General features: G+C 42.2%; 2 protein-coding genes across 2 annotated transcripts in view; one reads left to right on the top strand and one right to left on the bottom strand.

Annotated features, from left to right (window-relative positions):
- Positions 1 to 3,088: 3,088 nt before the first annotated feature.
- LSM3 (LSM3 homolog, U6 small nuclear RNA and mRNA degradation associated) lies at positions 3,089 to 17,108 on the bottom strand. The gene is made up of 4 exons (XM_055342755.1): positions 17,045 to 17,108; positions 14,558 to 14,668; positions 11,909 to 12,004; positions 3,089 to 3,399 (listed from the first exon to the last, which is right to left on the bottom strand). Exons 1-4 carry the CDS (start codon positions 17,063 to 17,065, stop codon positions 3,319 to 3,321), a joined length of 309 nt encoding a protein of 102 aa, XP_055198730.1. The 5' UTR covers positions 17,066 to 17,108; the 3' UTR covers positions 3,089 to 3,318.
- XPC (XPC complex subunit, DNA damage recognition and repair factor) overlaps positions 17,055 to 27,696 on the top strand; it is a 29,220-nt gene continuing 18,578 nt past the window's right edge. The window contains exons 1-3 of the mRNA XM_055342753.1: positions 17,055 to 17,474; positions 22,858 to 23,053; positions 25,741 to 25,856. Coding sequence (XP_055198728.1) covers positions 17,141 to 17,474; positions 22,858 to 23,053; positions 25,741 to 25,856 — 646 coding nt within the window. The 5' untranslated portion in view covers positions 17,055 to 17,140. The remainder of the gene's footprint in view (positions 17,475 to 22,857; positions 23,054 to 25,740; positions 25,857 to 27,696) is intronic.

The following is a 27,696-nucleotide window of genomic DNA, read 5'->3' as shown; positions in this document are numbered from 1 at the left end:
ATCAGGACCAGTCATGGAACAAGTCTAAGCTCCACTCACATGGACTCCCCCTCAGGATGCTCCAGGGTCTCCTCCTAGATTCCAGAGCAATGGCTTCAAATCAGTATCTCCATTCTAAGGTGTGTTCCAAGAAATTTTTCTTTACCAATTATCAAGTAAATCAAAGGAATTTTTGTCTGTAAATCAGAATACTACAAGTCATTTCAATCTAACAGGTATTTTTTGTCTCCAGCTCCTCTCCATGGTTTCCTTTAGAAAACTATCCTCCACATGCAAACCATATGGCTCAAGCCTCACCAATCAGAGCTCTACATTCTCATGACCATAATGACTGGGGGTGAGCCAGCACACGAACCAACTGAGTGAGGCCACTGCCACTGGCAGGTAGGTTGCAAGCCTGACATGCTGCAGGGTAGGGCTTCCCAACATAGTTCACTGGAAATGAGTGACAGAAACACCAAGCCTCTTGATTCTGCCAGGAGGACTTCCAAAATTTTCAGTTCCTTCCCTGGTGCAACACAGGTGAGCATTGCTCCACAGCTGGCAACTGCTCATGGAAGAACATCCCCCTCCTGACTATAGATTAAAAGCACTGTAGGCAATAGGAATTATTTTTAATAAAAGGGTGTATGAAACCAGTTTCTATCATGGTATACAGAAAGATGATCGCTTGAGTTTATGCAGATCTTTAAAAAAATCACTATTTGAAATGTGTGAAATTGTCCGCTTGTAGCTAACAATTTTTGTCTAACTTGAGATACTCAAGTTACTTGGGTTTCAGTTTGGGCACATTTCATCTCAAAGATAAATGCATGGTCCTACATTTTGTTAATCCATCTTCCTCTGTGGGAAGCAATGACAATTCATAACAATCTCCTTCAGGAAACCAATAAGACAGGGATCTGGGGATAGTGTCTGCTTGAGATGTCTAAAGGAGAAAATCAGAAAGTTCCTCTTGAGCTATGTGACACCATGTTGCAGAAACCTTATCACCAGCTCTAATGAACACGGGATATCCAACTGGCTGGAGCTCAGAGTGCTGTGCAACCTGGGAGTCTAAGGCATGGCTCCAGGATGTCCTGTTACTGCATAAGCCCTCAAAGGGCGGCACTGTGCAGCCCTATAAAGGAAGCCTTGATGTGTGGGGCTGTGTCAGGCTTCAGCTGCCCCTGTTGCAGACTGAGCCCCAGTACCAACCCTCCAGGTAGGTAGCCTGAACCAAAGGGCTCCCCAAACCTATACTGCTTTCTTCTCCTGTTTGGGAACACACAAACGGTTATCTTGCAGTTCATTTTTTATTGCCCCTTTCCCTGTATCTTAGCAGCCAAGAGGATGTTTATGTGTTGCAGCTGAGTCTTACTGGCACATGATGGTAGCTGTGTCAGATCTTAAAGCCCATGGTTTTTAGAAACCTTTGTGTGAACAACAACCCTCACTGCCAAAAGTTCTAGTGTTAACTATCACTTCTAGGAGAAAGGTGACCAAGAATGGAATAGAAGTATCCAGGGTCCAATCATGGATATCAGAAGCCACTAAAAATGAATAAAACCCTGGAAAGAACTGGAGGGTGTGGTAGAGCAAGAGGGCCAGATGGTCAGTTGTGTCACGGCTGTGGCAGGAATTAGGAGCAGTGTACTACCCAGATCCAGGGCCCCACCGCTGCCCTGTCCCAGTAGGAGTCCAGCAGATTCACATCCTACTGCCTCATGCTAGCTGTGGGACCACAGGCAAGCAACCCAAGCAAACCCTTTAGGCTTCAGTGTCTTATAACATTCTGTAGGAGAGCTGTTGTTGTAAGGATTAAATAGGGATACACATAAAAACTGTTTTTGCCTGGTGCACCCTGTTTGATAAATTATGGTAATCATTATCGTGGATCATGAACATCATCATCATCTAGGCAAGAGTTCTATGAGGAAAGGATGATGAAAGGATCGGCCACTTGCTACCACCAGAACCACGGGTCCTATTTTTTCAATATTGAACAAGCTGATGTAAACAGGTTACCTCCTGGACTAATGAAACCTAAAGACAGCGTGGAGGCAAGCAGAAGCAAAGGAAGGTTTTCTCCTATTTACTCACAAAAGGTAAAACCTCTGTCACACTTGTCTTCCCCTTCTCCTTTAACCTGCAGGGCCAAGTACAATAAATATGAAAACGAAACCTTTTCACACAATGCTTACCGAAAGCATCTTTCCTGCACAAGGCTTAAAATATTGTGCATCTGTTCACATATCATGCTGCATAATGGATTAACAAACATATTCAGTGTATTTACAGGCAATCATTCACATATCAGATTTTTTACATTTCAAAATGGTACAACCTACTTAGTAGAGGATGTCAGGTCCTACCTAAGTCTTGTATAAAGTTTTAGAGACTGCAACATACACAAACACTTTCCTCTTTCCCTTTCAAGCATTAAGGGCTGACTGACTGAAGCTAGAAATAAAAAGAGCTTGGTTTTTTAGCCACTTTGTTTTATTGTGCCACTGAGATATGTTGTTGGAGACCTATCATTAATGGTCTGTGATCCAAGAGTGGGTCATAAAATATGGGCAGCATTGGATATATGACCAAGCTGAACCAACAGGTATATAACCACCAAAGCCTAACCTTAGAGATAAATCAGACCAAGTAGAATAGAAATCATGCTTTGTATTTCCTGGCAATGTTAACACATACATACAATGGCACGATACTGCCACTGCCACCGACACCCCACCTGCTCAACCTATTATTTGGTCACTCTTCTGTGCTGTTATGAGATCCTATAGATGTGCTATTCTATCCACACTAATCTCCATTTCCTGCAACTGTTGGTTTAAAGAACTGCCTCCCCAGAAGACTTAGAGAGGACGGGCATTGGTCAACATGTGGTTTTCAGTACTCCACTTGGTGCCTCCAACCTAGCAGATGCACAGATAAACGTGTACAATCAGTACAAAATGTGTGCTCAAAGAATTCACAAGACAGGAGACTGCATTAAAAAAAATTAAAAAAGGAAACATGAAATTTAATTTAAAGGAAAAAAATATCAGAAATTGTCTGAGAAAACAACAAAGCAAATGAATTCCTGAACAAAGAGTTCTGCATCCTGGTGATCACATTTATTGAAAGAGTTGGAAAAAAATTAAAATGCCCTTTAGCTTAAGAATTTTTGAGTTATCTGCAAATCAACTCAATTCAGGAGTGGAAGAATCCTTGGTCATTTCTTAATGTCAAAATGAACGCAGGTTTCTCTTTTGGATGTCTTCTACATTTAAAGAGGCAATCATACAAAATCTCCTATATTCCATACACGATAAATTCTTTGTTTCAGCCAACTCTTAATGGAGGAGCAACTAGCACAACACCATCTCCCCGGACAAAAAGCATCGGAATATTCCGTTTTGTTGACTGGAAGAGGAAAACAAAAACAGAACACATTTATACAAATACACAGTAGTATTATTTATTTTTTTGAGAAATTTGAAAGCAAAAAAAAAATAACATAGATTCATCATAACACAAATTGACTTAAAAAACCTGACCACTTACTTACCTTTATAGCACAAAGAACCACTTTATTAACTGTTTACTTTTCCTGGATGTCTATAATTGGGGCAAAGATTGGAACTATTCACCTAAATCCATTCTCCTCCTCTTCCTGGCACATAGCTAGACTACCTTACTCATGTTTCCCTGCAACCAGGTACAGCCATGGGATTGGGTTTCAACCAATGGGAAGTAAACAGAAGTAATGAAGTAATGACTCATTAACCTTCCATGACCACCTCTCTGTGGTCTTCCCCATGCAACTGGATGGGACTCAGATATAATGAACTCTGGAGATGGCAGAGCCATAAGACAGAGGAAGCCTGGGTCCTTGACTGAGTACCTGGAGGAAAGCTATTGTGCTGAACTAAAACTCCACTCAGGACTGTTATGTGGGTAAGAGATAAATTCCGCTGTGCTGAGCCATTCAATGCTGCATCTGTGTTACAGCACCTGCCTATGTGGAATGAATACCTTGGGGCACTCGCCTACAGGTTGAGCCTTGGGCACAAGGGAAATATATTCTGAAATCCTTTTTTTTTTTTTTTTTTTAAATTTTTATTTATTTATGAGAGAGAGAGAGAGAGAGAGAGAGAGGCAGAGACACAGGCAGAGGGAGAAGCAGGCTCCATGCACCAGGAGCCCGACGTGGGACTCGATCCCGGGTCTCCAGGATCGCGCCCTGGGCCAAAGGCAGGCGCCAAACCGCTGCGCCACCCAGGGATCCCCCCTGAAATCCTTTTATGCCCTGGCAAAACATTAGGTAAAATTGTTGCCTGCAATGACTTGGAAAGTAATCCAAGGGCCTCCCAAACCTATACATTCCAGGGGAAGAAGTTGGAAAAATCCAAATGTTAGTTGCTGATGCTTTCAGCAAGGCAGTATAAGAGATGGGCCCAGGCAAGAATGAGCTGGTTTTCAAGCAGAGATTACAAAAAAATAGGATTCACAGGGTTCGAAGTTTTTGGATCCCAAACAATAAACAAGCAGGAACAAAAGCTTTAAGGACCAAGCAAACCTCCTAAATTAAACAAACTCAGCCCTGAGGCAAGGATCAGGTTAAGGGTGGTGCTTTCTCACCCAAATTTACTTTAGCAAATGGCCTTAGGATCAACATTACTTACATGGAGAGGAACAGGAACAGAGGGAAGAAACTAGAGGCATCCAAAGGTTATGTGTAGGTAAGAACTCTCACCGAGGTTACTGGCCCATCGAATTGATTGGAAATGAACAGGTCAGACACAGGTGAAACCCTAAGCTTTTTAAAAAACTGCATTCAAAGAAAGCATACCTGGATAAAAAAATCCTTTGACTATTTCAGTCTTCCACAAGCAAGAACTTGGCTGTGAAAACTCTGCAGCTCCCATTTAGGGTTGCCAGATTTAGCAAATAAAAACATAGACTGCTCACTTAAATCTGAATTCTAGATACACAGAAAAGAATTTTCTTGGTGTAAGTACATCCCAAATATCACATGAGACACACTTGACCTAAAAGACTTTACTTCTACTACCAGAACAGGGAACATTTCACACCTCCCCAGGGCATTCTGCTCTGTTTCCATTCTTTGCTCTCCTAAAGGGAGTTTTTTTGGCAACTATCCTGTCCCTGCTTTGCAGCAGAGGATGTGGGAAGGGCAATGGTAACTAATTCATCCTTTTTAGGTTCTAGAAATCTGTGCCACAAGTAGATCTGACAGACAGAACTGCCTCTGCCAGGCAGAAAATATTAGTAACAGCTGTTGTAGAGAGCAAGATGGAGCGACTCATGTCACGTAGGGGCCTGTGTCAAGCAATGACACGAGCAGCTAAGTGGATGGCAGCTACCAGATATGGCCGAGACCAGCACCAGCTGGCGACACCTGGGAAGTGACGGTGAGCAGGGGCAGAGGAGGTCTGCAGGGGCCCAAGATCACTGAAATCCCTTTAAAACGAGAGGATTTTTGCAGTAAACCGTCACTCTTCTCAGACACTGACCCCTCCAAAAAGGCAGCTGCTGCCGAAGGCTCTCTGCCCAACTCATCTCCACAAAGAACAGAGATTCTTCACTGAACAGAAGCAGCAGCAAGTGCTGAGAGCTGACCTGGACCGGACCGAGGCCTTATCTCAACTGCGTGTCCACTGACTTGGTGTTTGGTCTGTTCACTTCCTGTCCTCCATGTTATCTTGTTCATTGTGTGACTTGTCTTGTGTTCTGCCTCATGTGCTGTGTCAGAAGTCAAGTTAATCACGTGGTGAAATGTCACTCAGTTTAGAAACCTGAACCAGCTTTGTAATTATGTTCACCTTGCTTCACAACTGCATAAAGTTGACACTGTGGGAAGAACCAACTTGTGTCTTCAGTGTGCACCGTCATAGTGTGCTCATGATGACTGTTTTTATAACTGATTTTAAGATGTAAAGACTATGTTTTATGAGCTTCTTGGGTACTAGAACCTACATAAAAAGGAGAACCCCTTACACTAAATTCAAGTAATACTTGCAAGTTTATTAGACCAAGCTCAAATACACTTACCGGTCACTGTCACCAACGAAGTGCTCTCACGTTTCCCTAGAACACTCTCTCAAGGCAGTAGCTCTCAAATATTAATGTGCATAAAGAATCACCTCTTTAACAGCTCCTTATGATGGTTTTCTAGGTTCCAAGCCCAGTCTCATTTACTAGGTCAGAGTGTGGCCTATGAGTTTACATTTCAAACACGGTCAAGGGTGATGCCAATACTCCTGTTTTAATGAGCATACTCTGAGAATCAGTCTCAAGAAACAAGTGTCATAGGACTCTTGTCTGTTATGAAGCAGTACTTCCTTCTGGTTTCCTTCGAGTTGGAAAAGGTGCATCTAGTTCTAGGACAGCAAGTTCAGTGAAAGTCTGCGCTCAACAAAATAACTGATGTATTTATTTTACTCAAATTCCTTACTCGGTGGTCCTATTTCTGAACTAAAAAGTTCCTTCCCTTCTTATGGAATCCACTTCATCTGTAATGATTTTCCATTAATTCAATTAGTTTCCTGGAGATTCAGTGAACAGAAACAAACAGGGCAGCATTTTCCAAGACAAGTGGCGCTTTATGATCCCTGTGCCTCCTGGTGTTCACATCCTTGTGAAATCCCCTTTTGAGTATGGGTGAAACCTATGCCTTGCTTCTAACCAAGAGGATACTGCAAAGGTAACGGGATGTCACTATCATGATTACATTACATAAGAAAGTGACTTCCATCTTGCTAGCCAACTCTCCTGCCTGCTAGGTTTGATGAAGCAAGCTGCTAAGCAGTGGAGACCCATGTGGCAAGGAACTGAGGCTTTCGGTCCAGCAATGCTCAAGGAAATGAATCCTGCCAACAACCATGTAACTGAGATTAGAAGCAGATTCTTCTGTGGCTAAGCTTTCAGAGGAGACTCCAACCCTCGTGTAACCTCATTGAAGACCCTGAAACAGAAGACCCAGCTGTGACTGGACACCTGACCTACAGAAATGGTGAGGTAATAAATGTATGTGCTTTTAAGTCTCTAAGTTTTGGGGTAATTTGTTATGCAACAATATATATTCTTAAGAAAGAAAGTACTGTGGTTATATATATATATATATATATATATATATATATACACACATATATATATATACGTATATATATATATATATATATATATATATAGAAAATTTATTTCTTCATGAGAGATACAGAGAGAGCTAGATTGGGGAGGGGGGGGCGCAGAGACACAGGCAAAGGGAGGAGCAGGCTTCACGCAGGGAGCCCAATGCGGGACTCAATCCCAGGACTCCAGGATCACGCCCTGAGCCGAAAGCAGATACTCAACCGCTGAGCCACCCATGCGTCCCGGTTATATACATTTTGAAAGCACTGCATACTATACACTCTTCTGGAGAGAGTAATACCAATTAGCTTCAACCTACACCTATTTTACTGAGCTGTTAGAATGAAATATGATTATGTAGAATGGATAGCATAGTGCTTAACATATAGCAGGCATTCAGCAAAGCTGAGTTCCTCAACCTCCCCATTTCCACTAGAGCACTTTTTCATATCTAGTGTTCCCTCTCTCAAGCTATTCTGCCTATTTGTTCACATTCAAGGCACCCACAATTTTCCCACTTTTTAAATTAGATGTTAAAGCCCAGGATGGCAGGGACCGAGCATGATCTTCCAGATCCTGGAGATTTACAGGACAGGAAGTCTATCCATGTTAGCTCAGCCACTGCTGAGCTCTCCAGAAGAACTAGTGCTGCCTGCTAATTTCATGATTTCACTGTCCATCAATTCCATCAACTACTTGGAACACCAGGCCTTAACACAGAGAAATGAACTCTCCAGGCTTTGAAGCCAGTTAGGCTGGTGTTGAAAATCCTAACCCTACCTTTTCCTGGCTGAACCTGGGTTTCCTCAGCTAGAAAGTGGGAATAACACCACTGGCCTCAGTGTTAACCAGATTAAATGTAATAAAACTTGGAAATCTTCAGTACACAGCAGTTGTTCAACATATTAGTTTCAGTTCTCTATTCCAATCCTGGACATTTTCTACTTTTTATTTCTTTTTTTGTTCTTTGAGTTATTTTTTTTTTTTTACTTTACTGTGGTGTGAAAGCAAAAAGCATTCACAAGTAACTGTAGTTCAATATCTGAATTTTGATCTGTTCCTGAGCTTAGTAATTGCAGTACAACAGCAACAGCGGCAGTAGCCACAGCTCCCGATCAGCCATGTGACCACAAGGGTCAATAACCAATACACACATCATCATTCTATACACATACAATCATCCTGTTTTTCACTTTCAGTACCGTCTTCAATAAACTACATGGATCATCCAACACTTTATTATTATAAAATAGGCTTTGTGGTAGATGATTTTGGGCAACCCCAGGCTATTACAAGTGTTCTGAGACTTTTAAGGTAGATTATGCTAGGCTATGATGTTTGGTAGATGTAATACATGTATTTTCAACTTACAGTGGGTTTGTCAGGCTGTAACTACAGTAAGTTGAGGAAGATCTATCCTCTGTTATCTTTACTCCCTTCCCTGCCCCACATTCCTCTAACAACCTGCAAATGTACTCATCACCTGTAGCTAACATGGCAATATGGGGAAAAGAATGAATAATGTCCTGGGCTCTGCTATAAAAACAGCTCACAAGATGAAAAGGAATACAGAAATGAAGAGTCAGGCACCTGGATGGCTCAGTGGTTGAGCATCTGCCTTTGCTCAAGTCATGATAATGGGGTCCTGGGATCGAGTCTCGAATCAGGCTGCCTATGGGGAGACTGCTTCTCTTTCTGCCTATGTCTCTGCCTCTCTCTGTGTCTTTCATGAATAAATAAAATCTTAAAAAAAAAAAAAAGAAAAAAGAAAAAAAAAAAAGAAATGAAGAGCCAGCAAGATCAGTGTCAGCTGAGAATGCCAAAGGTTAGAAGGTCCAACCAAAGGAGCAAATGACCAAAGGAAGAAAGAAGGTCCAGATGGTCAGAGAAGGAGTCACTGAAGAGTTAGGACTGAGGCAGTTCTTGAAACAGGCTTTGCAGGAAAGAGACAAGGATGATGGTTCCAGTTAGGGCACACACTATGGGAAAAGACATAGAAGCAGGACTAGAAAGGACACTCTGAAGACAGCAAGTGGACCAACTTGGCCAGAGTAGTCATGAGAGAAGACACTAGAAAGTGTCAATCCCACAGTGGAGGGTCTTAACCTAGCCTGAACCTGTGCTTTGCTCTCTATAAGCCACAGAAAGCCATAAATGTCTCTAAGCATGACTATAGCAAATGAAAGCATTATTTGAGGACAATTATTTTGGCAGTCACCTGTGCATGGGCTGAAATGGAGGTGGACATAAGGGAAGTACCTCAGCTAGAGTCATGGCAACAGGAAGGAAAATGACACATTTCACTCAACATGAAGGAAGAAATCAACTCAGTTATTGACTAATGTGACTGAAAGAGGGAAGTCCAAGAAAATTCTGAAATTTATACTCTAAATAACAGAAAATCATGAACAGAAGTAGGGAATTGAGAATGACCTTGTTTTGAAGGTGAAGAACACTAGCAATTTAGCTTTAGATGTCACTGAGTTCAAGATAACATCCAAAGTGAAAATATTTTTAATTAGAATACTGGATATGAAAGAGTAAAGCTGAGAAAAGGAAAGAAACTGGAGACACATCACAGATTTATCCACAATCATAATGGCCACCAATCACATGCCAGAGCTTTACACATACCGATTTAGCACATCTTGCTACAATCCTGGGAGGTGGGCACATTTGTCATTTTACAGAAGTCCCTGAGGCTTAGGAAGTTTCTATAACTTGCCTAAGGTCATGAAACTAATCACCAGCAGGAAAATTTGAGCCCAGATCTGTAAAGAGCTCAAGCTTTGGTGCTGTACTGATTACTGGTATGGACTCATGCCTTATCACATACGACAGATACTACATGACATGTCTGAGGGGGGAAAATGTAGATTAAAAACTTAAAAGCCCATGTTCACAGGGAGAAAGAAAGAAAATTTGCAAAGGAGTCAGCAGTGGTTGAAGACAGAGGGAAAGCCAGAATAAAGCAGAACAACAAAAACCAAAAGGCTAACAGTTGAACACTTACTATGTGCCTGTGCTAATTTAAAGGTTTTTCTTGTACCCTCTCAATGAATCCTCAATAGCTGTATAAAGTAGGTCCTGTTACTGTCCCCATTTTATAGACAAGGACACTTGTCAGACAAGTTGGATAGTGTGGTACAATTAAATAGCTGGTACGTAAAGGAGTAAAGATTTAAATCCAGTCCTGCCATCCGAGTCTACATTTTAAACCACTATGCTCTAGGAGGGTTCAGAGACTGGCTTCCTAATACTTAAAAGACTTAAGTGTGATTTTCTTTTTTTTAATATTGAACAATGAAATTTACCAACATTCAGAAGATCTGCCTAACTCCACGAACTAATATTTTCCAAATGACCAGTGCTTGATGTTACAGAATCCTGCATTGTAAAAGATACACTGAAAGGACAAAATAGACCAACAAGTTTGCATATAACAAGAGTATGAAAAGATTACTGATATGGGGGACACCTGGGTGGCTCAGTGGTGGAGCGTTTGCCTTTGGCTCAGGTTGTGATCCTGGGATTGAGTCCTGCATCAGGCTCCTCACAAGGAGCTTGCTTCTCCCTCTGCCTATGTCTCTGCCTCTCTATCTCTCATGAATAAATAACTAAAATCTTAAAAAAAAAAAATCACTGCTATGGTCTCAGATTCCATATTGCAACTGACCTTTAAGAAACTACTGCGTCTTAAGAGTTTTAACATAGCATCAAAGGCAAATATTCACAAAAAATACTTTTTTAAAAAAGATTTATTATTCATGAGAGACACAGAGAGAGAGGCAGAGACACAGGCAGAGGGAAGAGAGAGAAGCAGGCTCCACACAGGGAGCCCAATTTGGGACTCGATCCTGGAACTCTGGGATCATGCCCTAGGCTAAAGGCAGACGCTCAACCACTGAGCCACCCAGGTGTCTCTACTCCTCGCTTTTCTAACTACATCTCTGTGAGGCTGGATTTTCTTCAACTATAACATATCATAACAGATTAAATGCACAGCAAGATATGAGACTCTAGATGTCATCAAGGTTACATTGAAGAAATCTGCAAAAGGTAAAATAAAGACGCTTCTTATCATTTTATTTCCATAGTTACTATGAATGTTGTTTCCGTTAATAGGTAATAAGCTTACTGTTACTTTGAATATTTTTAGAATTTCTCAGTTTTAGTTTTTATTATTGATACTCAAAGCCATATCAAACAAAAGAATATTGTCCAGTGTTTATATACTTATATACTAGCACAAATACGCATCTTATACTGTCATTTATCAGTGAATCCTGGCAACCCTATGAGGTAAATGGTAGTATTCCTGCTTAACAATGAGGAAATTAAATCTGCCAAGTTAATTCCCTGGCCCGACATACCCCAGGTAGGATGTGGTTATACCAGTACTGGAAACCAGGTCTGTCTGACCTCAAAGTGTTTGCTCTTGGTTGTTATGCTTATTTACTGAGTCCAATTAGGTACCAAATCATGACAGGCTTCCCATAAGTGTGAAGCTGCTGGATATTAAGAACAATCGACATTTTATTTTATTTTATTCAAATTTTTTTTTTAAGTTTTTATTTATTTATGATAGTCGATAGAGAGAGGGGCAGAGACACAGGCAGAGGGAGAAGCAGGCTCCATGCACCGGGAGCCCGACGTGGGATTTGATCCCAGGTCTCCAGGATCGCGCCCTGGGCCAAAGGCAGGCGCCAAACCGCTGCGCCACCCAGGGATCCCCAATCGACATTTTAAAAGTGAGAAACAGAACCGCATGACTTACTTTATATATCTCTTCATATGTTTCTTCATCAATTTCTATAGTAGTCACAGTTTCTTCCACATCTCCCAATATCATATTTAAATGCTGATCATATGCCTGAAGTGGAAAGGGAAGGGACCAAGATATTTAATAATCAAGAAACAATGAACAGGGCTCATACACAATACTTACACCACAAACATTTATATGTAAGTAAAAAATAACTCTGCTGTACTAATACACTGTTTCTTCACAAATTATCTCCAGCGATAATTTAATTGACCTGATAAAAATGCAAAACTGTTTATATGATCCAAATTGAATTTACTCAAAAGAACTTAAAAGTTTTAGTTTTTTAAAAGTGTCCACCCTACTGTTCATCCAAGGCAGTTATATCATTTATAATATTTAACTATGAAAAAAAAAGCAAATTTATCACTTTTCAGCAGACTTCTTTTAATTCCCTGTATAATAGGAAAAATTCAATGAAGGCAATAAAATTATTTAACTGCTAAGATGAAAGCAATGCAGTATCCCAAAGGCACAAGACACTGCCATTCAACTCTCCCTGTCCCACAGTAGGCATCATCATGTAAAGTAAGTAGGGCACCCTGCCCATTTAAAACCTAGCCAAAATTGGGAGGCCTGGGTGGCTCAGCGGTTGAGCATCTGCCTTTATCTCAGGGCATGATCTTGTAGGACAGGATCAGGACAGAATCGAGTCCCGCATCCGGCTTCCTACGGGGGGAGCCTGTTACTCCTGCCTGTGTCTCTGCCTCTCTCTCAGTGTCTCTCATGAATAAATAGATAAATAAATCTTAAAAAACCAAACAACCTACCCAAATAAACTGCGTGGGCTCAATCAATAAATGTTGCAATTCTGATATTCAGGGATGTCCCCAATCCAAACTCCAAAGCTCATGTATTTTACAAAGGTGAAACTCCAGGGGCCTTGTTCAGAACCCACTTGGGCTTACTTCAAACAAAGTTTAGAATGGTTTACCAGCTTACATCTAAACAGAAGTAGCCAGTCAGCCATGTGGGGAACTGCTAGCAAAACACACTAAGAAGAGCAAAAATCTATAGATGAGGGCCAGAAAACACACAAAAGGACATGGGTCATTTAGTATAGAGGCAATCAAGTCTAGCAGGAAACTGAAGAAGACTCCCAGAGCTTAGACAACATATTTGTCCTAGGGTGTTTCTCCATGTGCCACTGGCCCATGTGATTAAGCAAAATTCTATTTTTCTTGGCAAAGTTGCCACTATTCCATTTCCTGGGGTTCTGCCTCTCGTAAAGCTAGCTGTGTATTAAGACCATTGTCTCCCTAGGTCCCTACTTCCTTTCCAAATACAGGAGGTTCTTTACCTTTTGGTTTTGTGGAAGGTACAGAGTACTTAGGAGTGGGGCTGCAGTCATACTGCCTAGGTTCATATTCTGGCTCTCCCTTTACTGGGTGTGTTACCTTAAGCAAGTTAACTTCACCTTTCTGAGCCTGAGCTGCTTCAACTGCAAAACAGGACTAATGTTATCTACCCCTCATAGGGTTGTTATAAAGGTTAAATGGGGTATCACATACAAAACACTTGAGCAGAGGGAGAAGAACAAGTGGATTCTGTGCTGCGTGTGGAGCCTGACGTGGGGCTCAATCCCATGACCTGGAGATCACGACCTGAGCTGAACCGACATCAAGAGTTGCATGCTTAACCGACTAAGCCACTCAGGTACCGCCAAAAAAAAAAAAAAAAACACTTCTAATAAAAGCACCTGGCATGTAATTAATGCTCAATAAATAAATATCAGCTATTTTAGATCACTTTAAGGTAGAACGGCAGTAATAAATATACTCAGGAAAGTGACAAGTTGTCAAGAAAAGGCAAAACATTCAGTATACTCTCTTTATGAATAAATAAGACCACTTCAAGGGACCAACCCTATAGAAATATTTGCAGATATACACATAGAAATATGTATAAAAATGCATACTGCAGCATTACTTACAGTAGCAAGAAATAGAAAACAACCTAAAAACCACTATTACCATATACAGAATTCTATACAGTCATTAAAAATAAAGATTTATACACACTCATGATCAATAATTTTCAAGAAAGATAAAGTGAAAAAGAAAGGTGCTCAAAAATATGTATACTAAGATTCATTTTTATTAAGGTAGTGTATACAGTGCAAATACATGCATGTAAACATATAGATATATGTGCAAATATACAGAAAAGATCTGAAAGACCACAGACCCAATTTTTCAGTGGTTAGCAAAAAAATGGGATTTCATCTTTTACTGTATGAACTTCTGTGCTATTTAACTTTTCTCACAAGGAAACAAAAATTTATGTATGTATCAGTAACTGAAAGAACACTGAAATTAGAATGGAGAGTAGATGCTATTTACAAATAAAGAGAAAAAATGAAAGAAATGAAAATATTCTTAATAAACACATCATTTTCTGTTAAGAGAAAACATGTTAAAAATACGAATGCAATGCAGCTATAATTGGCTTGTACAAACATGTGTAACCTTCTATCCTCTTCTTATCTACATCCAAAATATTATTCTGCATTGGACAGTGTTTATATTTCAAAAGGTAGGGGGTAGGAAGAAATGACAAGGAAATAATCTGATTTCACAGTAATTCAATAAATTTACTTACATGTAATCTGCCTCGAAGCTCTCGGTCATTTCTCATTTTCACATAAATTCGCTCATCCAGGCTGAGCCTGATGAGATCCAGGGGCTCTTCTACGGTGTTGGTAGTTTGTTGCTGATAAAAGAAACAGGCTTAGTAATATAGTACTAGAAGAGTGCAGTGTTCAAATCACTGCTATACTGTGTGACTGTGGGCAAGTTACTTAACCCCTCTGTCTCAGTCTGACCTCATAAAATGTAGGTAACTAGAGTGCCTACTTAATACTGCAGCCGTGAGGCTTAAATGACATATATGAAGACTTTGAACAGAGCCTGGATTGTAGTAAGCGCCATATAAATGAAGGCTGAAACATACATACACAGGAAGGAGTTACACAGAAAACTGTGTAACTGTGACGCCACTTTGTTCCCTCAAAATCCACACTGCCTGGCCCAATTTCAGTTATAGGAAGTCACTCTCTGGGACTTTAACCATATTCCATATGTCTTTTAGTGACCTGAAAAAATTCCCTTAATGATAACCACACACTACTTAGAATGCTAGGTAACGATGAAAGCTTGAAGGACGATTATGAATTCAGTTTGGCGCAGGTTGAGTTTAGGGTGCCACCTAGCCAGCAAGGTGAATATATTTAGCAGGCAATATAGAACACTGGTTGAAAGCACTAGCTTTGAAGTCAGGCAGTATGGGTTCCATTCCTGATTCTGATACTTACGAATTCAAGCCTTATTTATTTATGAGACAGTGCGTGTGAAAAGAGCGAAGGGGGAGGGGCAGAGGGAGAGAGAGTCTTAAGCAGGCTTCCCGCCCAGGGCAGAGCCCCATTCGGGAGAGAACATCACCACCCTGAGCCGAACTCACGAATCAGATGCTTAACCAACAGAATCACCCAGGCACCCCGTGATACTTATGAATTCAGATTAAACATAACACCATCTCTCGTTATCAGCCTCTCTGTTTGGAAAATGAGGAAGCCTTATCGTCCCTTCATGATTGTGAGGCTTAGATGAGCTAATGTATTAAACTAACATATTTAATGTATTTAAGATAGTACTTGGCAACCCGAGAGAACTTAGAAATGGCCCCTGTTATTATCAATTAAAGAACTGTGAGAGATCAGGGCTAAGATGACTTGGAGTCATCCGAATGCAAGGGATGGTTGAAGCCAGGAGTTGATGAGATTATTCAAGAAGAGCTTCTTCAGTGAGTACGTTCGACTACTGGAGGTACGTGACTGAATGTTACAGGTTCTGTAGCCTTAAAAAGCTAGATTGGGAAAAACAAACAAACCTGCTTCGACCTGGTCCTTATCCCCGACTAAACAGGTGTTTGTTAAGGACCGGCCAACCAAGCACTAGATTACCATAGAGTGGTCAGTCCCCGCCCTCAAAGAGTTCATTCTAGTGGGGGAGAGTCATGTAAACAAACGTCCAGCAATACTATGAGAATATATACACCACAGGGCCCTAGGGCTCCTCTAGCCTTAGTCTAGAATGCCCACTATCCATACTTTTCATCCTGTAGCTTTAAATACTGCCTTTTCAAAGAAGCCTCCTAGATTAGCCAATATATTTGCTCAATAAATTATCTGCCCAGTGTTTCCAGCACTGCTGTAAACAGAATGGTCAGGATGGTGACCACAACTCCTGCCCTTATGATACTCACATTCTAGTGGGGGAGAGAGAGGCCACTGAACGACGAAGGGTATGTTTAATATGAACAACGTGAAAAATCAAGCAGGTTGACAAAGGGTGCTATTTTACGCAGGCAGCCAGACGAGTCCTCGCTGATCAGGTGAGAGTTCAGGAGAAAGCTGAAATTGTGGCTCGATCCACAAATACAGCTGAGGGAGAGCATTCTGGGGGAAAAGCAGCGCAGAAAAGAAAGCCCGTGGGATCATCAAATCACTCTACAGGCCGGCTCCTTGCTGGCTTTCGTCCTACCACGCCACAGTTCCCACGCACAGCACTGTCTGTGCTTACGTATCTGCCCTTCCCCAGAACAGAAGTTCCAAGTGGGGACAGAGACCACGTTTGTCAGCGCCGGCGTCCCCGCTGCTGAGAACGGTGTCTAACCACACAAAGCTGACGTTTGCTACATATTGTTGAATGAACGACAACGGCTGCGCTCAGCAATAACAGCCGCTAAACTTTATTATCACGCTTTCTATCAGAATCCGTGAGGCAGGTAGGGAGAACCATTCCCATCCTGCAGAAGACGAGATGCAAGAAAATGAAGTGGCCAGCGCGAAGGGTAACTAGTTTTCGGGCGGGCTTCGAGGAGGAAAACCTCTCAGGGCCTGAGACAAAATTCGGAGGGGGCGCGGTTACCAAGAGGCAGCTTAACTCCGTCATAACCCAGAAACAGGCGGCACGAAAGACCACCTTCCGGTGAGTGTGAAGAAAGCAGTCCCGGTACGCAAAGCCGAGCAGGACCAGGGCTGGGAGTGCAGAAAGGCCCTCTGGAGCGAGCCCCTCAAAACTCACTCACCTGGTCCACGTCGTCCGCCATCTTTCAAACCCTGCGCCTTTCCCGCCTCTCGCGAGACTACGCGAGCTCCTCACTGTCGCCTCCGGAAACGCGAAAATGCGATGCGCCGGAAGGAGAAAGCAATCGGCTACGTCAGTTCGGCTTCGTACAGTTTTTATTGGTCCTTTGGGGCTGGGGCGGAGCTTCGTGGGCGTAGACGGGGCGCGCAGGGAAGGGGCGTGGCCGTGCCTCGCCCCCCCCTCCCCCTTCCTTGGGGCGGAGTCCTACTCGGCTTCCCGCGGTTCGGTGCGTCACGGTCGAGGGGAGTCTTGCCCGGGCAGCATGGTTCGGAAGCGCGCGGCCGGCAGGGAGCCGCAGGGACGCGAGCCGCGCGGCCGGAAGGCAAAGGGCAAGAGCACGGCCGCGCGTGAGGCGGCGGCGGCGGCGGCGGGTGAGAGCAAGCTCTGGGGGAGGGCCGGGTGCGGGTGCGGGTGCGGGTGCGGGGAGCGGGGAGGCCGAGCTCCTGGAGGTGGGGGGCGGGGCCGCGGAGCCGAAGCTGCCCAGGGGACCGCTGCCTGCAGGGGCCGGGGGCCGAGTGGGGACAGGCGGCGGTGCGCCGACCCCCGGGTGACCCCTGCAGTTGTCCCACCCGGAGTTCCACGTTCGGGTTCGCCCTGACTTCTCCGCCCGTACGCCCACCAGGCTTCTTGCATTGGCCAAGGGCAAAGCGAAGCTCTTGAGTTTCCCGTCTTAACCTGCTCCTTCCCGCGCCTTTTCCCATCCCGCGAGCGCGCCCTCCTCCCACCTTGTTAGGGTGAAGCCCTCCTTTGCCCTACGCGTACACGTCAGTCCGTCGGCAGCTTCAAGCAGTTGGACCTCGGCGCTGTCTTTATTTCCATGGTCCCCGTCCCTCTTCAGTCGAACCATTGCAGGTGCCTCTTTACTGGTCTCCCTACTTTATCCCCCTGCAATGGTTTCCCCACCCAGCCCCACACGTGATTAAAAAAAAAAAAAATCAGATCGTGCCATGTTCCTAATTCAGACCTGTTGCTTCCCATTGCTCTTGGCCTAAAATCCAGATTCCTTCCCGTGGCCTGCAAGACCTTACATGATTTGGCTGCTGCTACTTCTCTTGTTGTCTCTTAGGACTCCTTTCTTTGCCAGATGCCTCCCTGGTCGGCTTCCTTTCTGTTCCCTAAACATGCCATGTTATTTGTTACCTTGAGCCTTTGCCTTTGATCTTCCTTCTTCAGTGGCTCTAGGGTAGCATATTTCGTCTGTTCCTTCAGAATTCCCAGCACCTTGAGTGCCTGATGTAAGGTGTTCTTTGCCAGGTACATCACAGGTACATCACAGGCCCTCAGGTACATCACAGGCCCTCACAGCCAGCCTCTGTCATATTATGTAATGATCTTGTTGATCTGCTTCTTTTTTGATGGCCTATCTTCCCACGATTTAAGTTTATGAAAATGTTTTTTATTTTTTGTTATGTCCTATATTTTCTCCTTCCTTGCATTTATTCAGTGCTGAATAAATATTTTAAGTAATTGCATTATGCATGCTGTAGAAGGGATTTCTGGGCTCCTAAAATAATCTGGATAGATAAGGTAACCAGCAACGGCTCCTATGGCACTAAATTCAGTAATCCTGTGATTATCTATATAAGTTCATCATCCGTTAGTAAATAGTTAGATGGAAGTCCTTTCTAAACTGAGAAGGTGATTTACCCCACAATTGGTGCTCCATTTTATTCCTTTTATACAGTTGCACTTTATTCATTTATTCATTCACATAACATTTTTTGATATGTACCACACAAGTGCCTGCACAAGTTAGATGACAGGGGAGATAGAGATTACTTGGAGGAGCTTGGAGTGCCATAGTGTTGACATTTACAAAAAATATTCCAAGACAGAGTGTAATATCTTGGAAGAAGGTAGCAGGCTTTGTGGCTTCTGAAGGAATGAATAATCAAGTTTGGAGAGATTGGGAAGTGCTCTCTGAAGGAGTTACATTTGATCTGCGACTTTAACAGTGAGTAACATTTCAGCAACTGGCTGTTAAAGGGGCTTTTATTCCAGTCAGAAGGAATGTATTCTGAATATGTGGCAGTTCAAAAATTAATAGTTGTAATCTGATGGGAAATTCCGCCTGCCTGGGTACCATTCCTTGTAGCTGAACACTTTATGTGGATGCCAGGTTGGTGCAGCTTCAACACTTAGCTGTTAATATGCAGTTGCATAAATTATTTTGCACAAATAATTTAGCCTCTCTTAACATCATCTCTGAAACATAATACTGTTTTTCAGGGTGGTTGTGAATTTTCAGTGAGATAACTGCTCCTGCCATGGTCCGTGTCAGGTAATCAGATGGGCTAGCCAATAGCAGTTCACCCTAGGTGTAGGTAAGGATGCAAACTTACTCAAGCTTCCCTCAAACTCAGCTACAGGAGCTACCAGTAAGTTCCCAAGGAGCTTCCCAGGAAGAGTTACAATCTTTCTTGTGGTTGGAGGGAGGAAAAATCTGCTTGTGGTTTGGGTTACAGTTGACACTGATTCAGTGAGTCTCAGTGTTGTTTCTGACAGCACCTCTGTGCATGCTAAAGAAGGTGACACTTGGCTGCATTCAGCATTTTGGGACAAAGAAAACAGTTTTCTACATTATTTCCTTGTTTCTGTTAGGGCATCTCTAATTTCCTCATGTTTCTTCTTTGTGTTAATGCTTTCATTGAAATGAATCATTCATTCCTTCAACCAGTATTTACTGAGCACCTGCTATTTCCAGGGACTGTTCTAGGTGCTAAAATTCTAGTAGTGAACAGGACAGTCAAGTTCCCTGCTCTCATGATGTCTGTGGGGAGGGGTTGGTAGGATAAGACAATAATACGTTAAGTAAATTCACACGGTGATGAGGGTTTTATGAAAAGAGTAAAAGAGGTAGAAAAACTGACGTGGGGGTGGGGAAGAAGTGGCTAAGTCAGAATTGGTGGTCAAGGAAGGCCTTTTTGAGGAGGTGATCTTTTGAACGAATAACTGAATGTCCTGAAGGAGCTATTCAAAGGAGGTTCTGAGGGAAGAGTTCTAGGCAGAGGAATCATTGAGTTTGAAGACTTAGGGAGAAATGAAATGAGCTTGGCAGGTTGGCTGGCCTCAGTGAGTGAGGGGAGAGTGGTAGGAATTGAGGTGGGAAAGGTAGGCAGGACTATTAGTTTGGAGACCAAGTTAAGGAGTTTGTATTTTATTCTAATTGCTATGAGATGCCACTTGCCATTTTAAGCAGGTATTTTAAAATCTCAGTAGAAGGCCAAGCAGGCCAAAGTGATAATTCCTACCCTTCTGAAATTATCATATTGAGCATAAGGAGACTGTTTAGGTGGCTCTAGATCTTGGAGAGTCCTAGAAAATAGCCTCTGGATTCTCTGGTAACCAAAAAAGTAAAGAATAATAATAATTTAAAAAAAGTAACCTATATTTCTACCATCCAGAAATAATGTTTTATTTCATTCTAGTTTGTTTTTCGAAGTAGAAATCCTACAGTAAAAACAATGTTGCATGCTTAGTGTTTTATCATATGTCACTTTCCTTTGTCTTAAAAGATGACTGAATTATATTCCAGTATGTATACATAATGATTATGCCATGGTTGGGCATTCAGATTTTTAAAATTTGAGGGTATTGCAGTGGCCTCCTCCTCATCCTCAGCGATACATTCCAAGACCTCCCCCACCCTCAGTGGATGTCTGAAATGCAAGTAGTACTGAATCCCACATGTACTATGCCTTTTTTCTATATACGTATCTATGATAAAGTTTAATTGATAAATTAGGCACAATGAGAGATTAATGACGACAATAGTAAAATAGAACAGTTAAAGCAATATACTGTAGTAAAATGAATGAATATGTTCACTTTCTCAAAATATGTTTCTGTTCTGTACTCAGCCTTCTAATTCTAATGGTGATGTGAGGTGATAAAATGCCTAGTGTTGAGGTGAATGACTTAGGCTTTGTGACATAGCCTTAGGCTACTGTTGACATTCAGGAGTTTGTCAGAAGGAGGATTACCTGCTTCCACATACCAGTTGACCACAGGTAACTGAAACCACAGATGAGGGGGAATTACTATATGAAAATGATACTATGGAAATTTTTTTGTTTCCATTCTTATCCCCCTTTTAACTCTTCTAACCCTCTCTTCAAAGCACAAAAATACACGGTTGTGCTTTTGAACCAACCAAATAAGTTTGGTGAGGAAGACACGGTGCTTTTGAAGTATACTCCCACCTGTGTTTTTAGATTAGCAGAAATGAAGTGTTACATGTCTTTGTTTCACATCTATTCATAGAAGGCTAAAAAGCATTAAAAGTAACCCAAAAATCCTGATTTCAAGGCCATCCTACTCAATCTGTCAAGTCATAAACCTGTAGGCAGCTTCTGGCCTTGGAATAAGTGTCTCCAGATTCTAAAGAATTTTGAAATTTTTTGTGTTTCCATTAAAATGTTTAAAACATGAGGATGCATACGTTTTGTAAAATATTCTAAGGAAACTGAACTAAATCAGTGATTTTAACTAGTGTTAGAACAAATGTCCCGCTATTATGAGAAATTTATTAAAATTTTTATTTTATTTAGATCAAAAGGGAGAGCGTTTCTCCATGCAAAAGTATATTCATAGGGAATATAAGTATTTATCCATAGTTAGTAGGACAAACCATAAATGAAAGGAATCAGGGACGCCTGGGTGGCTCAGTGGTTGAGCGCCTGCCTTCGGCTCATGGCGTGGTCCTGGGATTGAGTCCCGCTTCAGGGTCCTTGTGGGGAGCCTGCTGTTCCCTCTGCCTGCTTTTTCTGTGTCTCTCATGAGTAAGTGAATAAAATCTTTAAAATGAATGAATGAAAAAAAAGAAAGGAATCAATCTCATATTAGGTTAATACTGCTGCTCCTTTTGGAACCTTAAAATCTAAAGTATTTTTGTTTTTCCAAAATTAACTGAAGCAGAGTCATGCAAAGGCAAAGGAAGATGCGTTTAGATTCAGGATTATTCTTATGGATATATTTGCAAAATAGAAGATACCTTCCCCTGCTGTGTTAGTTAATTGATTTATTAACCTTCCAAGGAACAGACCATATCTTCAGATGCCCTAATTTAACTAAAGCCAGCAGCTTGTGCACTTTAAAAATTTCCCTTTAACAAAAACCAATAATAATTATTCTAAGAAAATAAAGGTATTTTTAAATTACTACTGTCTTATTCCAACCCTAAACTTGCTGAGATGGTTGGTGTATGAGTATACTTTTTTGGATTAGATTGGAAAGGTTTCGTGAAGTATGTCTTGAGCAAGGTTTGGTTTTGAAAGATGGCAGAAACGTGGATTAGTAGTAGTAAGGTTGTGGAAAACTTGGACATGCTTATGAACTCAATATTTCACTTAATAATGGGTTATTCCTAAAATAACTAGTCTCAGCAGGTAATAAATAAGCAGGGTGTTAATTAGCAGATTGATGTATTTTTCCTTCCCGGCTATTAGCTGAAATTTGAGATTTGGAAGCTAGATTTTATTGGAGTCATGTGGCAGTCTGTGTAATCCCAGGAGGAGTAGAATACGACACTGATAAAAGAAGCTGGTTTTTACTGTGAGCACAGGGTGTAAACTGGGTTAGAGGCATGAGGAGGCTGTAAGCTAGTTGTTGAACAAATGGGGACGGTGACCCGGTGATGGGGGATGTGATCTGGAGGGAGGTGACAGAAGGGGGCTTTTCATCACCTGCCCGTGAAAGCACACTGCCTCCACCTTTCCTGTGTCACTTAATCTCGTGTTCTGTGTGGTCATCTAGATATCTCAGAAGATGAGAAACCTTTAAAGAGGAGCCTTCTCTCCAAAGTCTCACGAGCAAAGCGGAAGAGAGGCTGCAGTGGTTCTGGGGGCCCTGCCCACAGTCCAGCCAAAATGAAAGTGGCCAAGGTGTCTGTTAAATCTGAAAACCCCAAAGTTGTGAAGGATGAAGCCCTCAGCGACGGGGAGGAGTTCAGGTGAGATGGCTGACAAGCTTCCAGCCAGGTCTGGATTGCTGCCCTCAGGGAAGTGTGAGTCCTAACACCTGCTCTTTCTCCTCACCGTGGTCTGTGCTAAAGATGGGGTCTTTAAACTCTTCCAGCTGGAGCTCAGACCACTAGTAAGATTCTTCTTAGCAATTAAAGTAGCCCCTTGAATAACCAGGTTTGCACTGCATAGGTCCACTTATATGTGGATTTTTTTTTTTTTTTGGTTAAATACAGTAAGCACTGTAGGTATAGTTTTTCTTGTGATTTTTAAAAATAACACATCCATTTCTCTAGCTTACTTTATTGTAAGGATGCGGTATATAATACATATAGTATATAAAATATGTGTTCATCGCCTGTATGTTACTAGTAGTAGTTAGCAGTTTTGGGGATTTGAAAGTTCTGTGTGGAATTTTGACTGTGCAAGCGGTTGGTGCCCCAACCCCACATTATTCAAAGGTCAGCTGTTTTACAGTTTACCTCCCAAACTTTTCAGATGATCGTGACAGCTTGCAGAAAGTGATTTGTTTGTGGTTACACAGCAAGATGGTGGCAAAAACCAGGTCAGATTTAGGCCTTCTGACTCCTGGTCCAGTGCTCTTTCTACTGCACAAAGGTACTACAAACATAAACTGTTGGCTGGCCGTTCCAGCTTTCTTTTGGACTGCTCTCCTCAGGTTCACTCTGCTCCCCCCAGGATAGACTTCTGGTCACTCACTTGCCACATGCTCATACGGGGCACATCAAGGATGAGTTGTGCTCATTCTTCCTTCTACTTGGAATGCTTTCTTCCACCTTGAAGATGTGGATCACAGTCCATCCACTTGACAGCCTTCATTGATCCTTCCCCTTTGCCTCCTCTGAGTTCCTGTACTTACTTGTATCTTGCCACGTCCCCTGTTTACTACCCTGCAAGCTGTCCCTGAGGCCTGGAACCATGCCTGGTTCATTTTTGTATGCCCTGTGGCATCTAGGGCAGGGCCTTTTATTTGGCAGAAATGAAACAAGGATTTTTGCGGTTGAATGAACATGCATAGTAATACAGGGTGAACAGTGAATATGAGCTGAGTGAACACTTGATCGTCCATCTCCTAGGAAGGTTGTGTGTGGGGGAGTGGTCAAGAAAGGAAGAACAAAGAGGTAGTAGTGCCTTCAGAAACCAATCTTCCATCTTAGTCCTGGCTTTTCTGCAGTCCTCACAGAGGAAAGGAGCCCAGGAGGGGGCAGCAGTACGCAGGAACATGAGGAAGCGTGGAAATTTTGCACTCAGGTCATCTCTTTTCCTTTATTTTCCTGAGAATGCATACCTCAGAGCTTCCTCCTGCCCAGTTGCTTCTCCCTACCAGTTGAGTTCTTTCTCCAGAGAAATCCACACACATAGACCAGGATTCTGCTACTTAAAGCTCTGCGGCCCTCCCTTCCCTCTCCGTTGAGAGTCGACTTGCAGACAAACCTGTAGCCATGGACATTTCCACTACATTTATCCTAAGGAGAAATTTTTGTTTCTGTGGTGCTGAAAGTGGTCTGCTGAAGGGGAGTGCGTGTATTTTTAGAGCTAAAGACGGGATTTTACTTGTCTGAGCTGAAATTTTAGGTGATGGTCTCACTGAGAATACACATCAGACCTCACAGAAGCTTAAAGTAACTGCTCTAAACACATTTTGCATATGAAATAGCAAAAATAGATTACATATCAGTAACCACTTCATCTTCAGCCAATATTCAGCTAGCTGTTTATCTGTGTAGTGACCTACTTAACTAGCTAGGTATCAGTACTTTTGGTATTATTTGTGACGTACTCGTGTATGGACACATCCCTACATACCGTAAGGTTAAATTTCTACCAGCTTCTGTATACTTACATGATGGAGGTGGGCGGAAACAGTCATGTGACCATCAGCAAATGTGAATTCCTTCTACTTTTTTTTTTTTCTTTATAAAGGTTTTATTTTATTTATTTGAGAGAGAGCAAGCACAGAGGGAGAAGGAGAAGCAGACTCCCTGCTGAGGAGTCTGATGCAGGGCTCCATCCCAGGACCCCGGGATTATGACCTGAGCTGAAGGCAGGCACTTAACCGACTGAGCCAGCCAGGCCCCAAATTCCCTTTTCACTGTGGTGTCTACCTGCTTGTGTATACACATAGATTTCATAGCTTTTACTTTTTTTTTTTTAAGATTTTATTTATTCATGAGAGACACAGAGAGGCAGAGACACAGGCAGAGGAAGAAGCAGGCTCCCTGTAGGGAGCCCGATGTGGGACTTGGTCCCAGGACCCTGGGATCATGCCCCGAGCCAAAGGTAGATGCTCAACCACTGGCCATCCAGGCACCCCACAGCTTTTACTTCTGAAACTCATATTATTATGGTTTCTTCTAAGTTTTCCTGTACCACACTTCCAGACACAGCTGTGTTTTCCCTCACACAGCTCTAGGCTCTGGGTTCATTGCCTTTCTTCTGTTAAAGGCACGTCTAGTGTCAGACTGATGATCAGAGCATGTCTTGAGCCCTTGAGACACACCAGTGATGGAGGGAATGAGGCTCAGAGCTCACATATTATCTTTAAATAATTGCCATAGGTTCTCAGTCGAAGAAGGAGTCCTTAGAATTCCACTTAGCTTGAATGCACTAGGACGTGTGAGCCTTCTTCACCTTCCCTGCTATGATCTTTACACAGGGACTTCGCCAGTGTTCGGAAGAAGGCACACCCTTCACAGAGAGAGGCTGCTGTGGACAAAGGCAGCTGTGAAGATGATGAGGAAGAGAGTGAAGACGAATGGGAAGAGGTAGAAGGTACAAGAGCTATGTGATCCTGTTTTTCCATTTGAGTCGGCTGGGAGTCATGTCACTAAGTTGCAATCTCGTTTCCTTTTGAAACTAAGTACCACCAAATAAGGTTGTGGTAGGGACTTGCTTTCCATGCAAGGAAAAATTCATGACCAGGTTACCAAAGAAGGGGGTATATTTTCTTCCCCTTTTGGCTGTCAGTAGTTAGATCATTTCGTAGGAAGCACACAGGTTTTAAGAGTAGTGAGATTTGGGTTCAGAGCCCCCTCTTAGCATTTGTATAGCTGTGTGAACAAGAAAATCCACCTGTCAGAGCCGTTATTTCACAATAACAGTAAGCACAACAGTAAGCACTGAAGGCTCACCGTGAGCTGTTCACAGGGTAGACTCCCAGGATTATAGTGGGGGAGGAAAGGTTTGCAATGTAATCTGCCTAAAGCACCCTGTACTTACAGTAAATGGCAGCTAATGTTATCATCTCTGATTCCTTCTGTCTAGCTTGACTTCATCCCAGCTTTTGATTTTGAAATGGTTTTTGAAAACCTACAAACCAATTTAAAATGTAGCACATTGACTCTTCACCTAGATTCAGTAATTTTAACATTTGCCATAGTGAATGTATCTTTCTCCAAATACATATTGTGCACAGTGTGAAAGTAAGACGGCAGACATCCTGGCACTTTTCATGCATTTCCTGAGAATAAGACCTCCTGCATGATAAATATTTTCACACTTAAAAAAAAATGAAAAGGCTCTAATTGTTACAAAAATATGCTTCATAGCTGTTTGTTTCTAATCCAGGATCTAATCAAAGTGTGTTACACCTCTTTAGTCTCCTATAGTCTAGAACAGTGCACCCCATCCAGCATCTTTTTTTGCTTTTTGTATCACTGCTGTTTTTGAAGTTTTGGCTTTTTTCTTTGTAGGATGTCTCATACTCTAGTTTTGTCTGATAAACAGGCATCTGAGGATGTTTCAGTATCCCCTGGTTTCTTACAAACTGTAAGTTCAAATTTGATTGAACTTAGGTTAAACTTTTTTTTTTTTTTAAAGATTTTATTTATTTATTTGAGAGAGGGAGCAGGAGAGCACAAGCATTGGAGAGGGGAAAGCAGGTTTCCTGATGAGCAGGGAACCCGAAACAGGGCTTGATCCCAGAACCCTGGGATCACGACCTCATGACCTGAGCCAATAGCCACTTAACCGACTGAATCACCCAGGTGCCCCTAAACTTTTTTGGGGCAAGAATACTTCACAGCTTTGTACTTCATACTGCATCCATTAAGAGGCACCTCACATCAGGTTGCTCTACTAGTGTTGCTAAGTTTGAGCACGTCATGTGGTACTGCCAGATTGTGACAATATAAAGGCATGTTTTCCCGCTATGATTAACCTTCTTAGGTGGTACTCTGATTCTGTGTGAACATCTTATTTATTCTAAACAACTTTTTACTTAATGGTTTTTATTATGCATGGATCTTTACTGAATCAGAGATTATTACATTGAGCATTCCAGAATGGAATATTCCAATTCTCTCATCTCATATGCATTTATCAGTTGACTTTGATGTGTAAAGAAGAGCTCTCTCTTTTAAGAATTGTATTTATTTTGAGTATCACTTAAAGATATTTAAAAATTCACATGTTATCGGTTATTATCACTATGCTTTCTGATCTTCAAGTTGTCCCAGTGGGAGCCCCTTTAAGTCAACTACCCTACTATTTGACATGGTCTCATTTGTTTTTGAGAACATTCTGGTTTTCTGGCACAAGGTGTTACAGGTCCACCCTATACTCTTCTTGCTCTAGATGTGTAGCAGCTTTTGTTTCTCCAGAAAGCCCTGGC

Source organism: Nyctereutes procyonoides, unplaced genomic scaffold (assembly GCF_905146905.1).
Source record: "Nyctereutes procyonoides isolate TBG_1078 unplaced genomic scaffold, NYPRO_anot_genome, whole genome shotgun sequence".
In the NCBI taxonomy this organism is placed as follows: Eukaryota; Metazoa; Chordata; class Mammalia; order Carnivora; family Canidae; genus Nyctereutes; species Nyctereutes procyonoides.
This window is presented reverse-complemented; position numbering and strand designations above follow the sequence as displayed.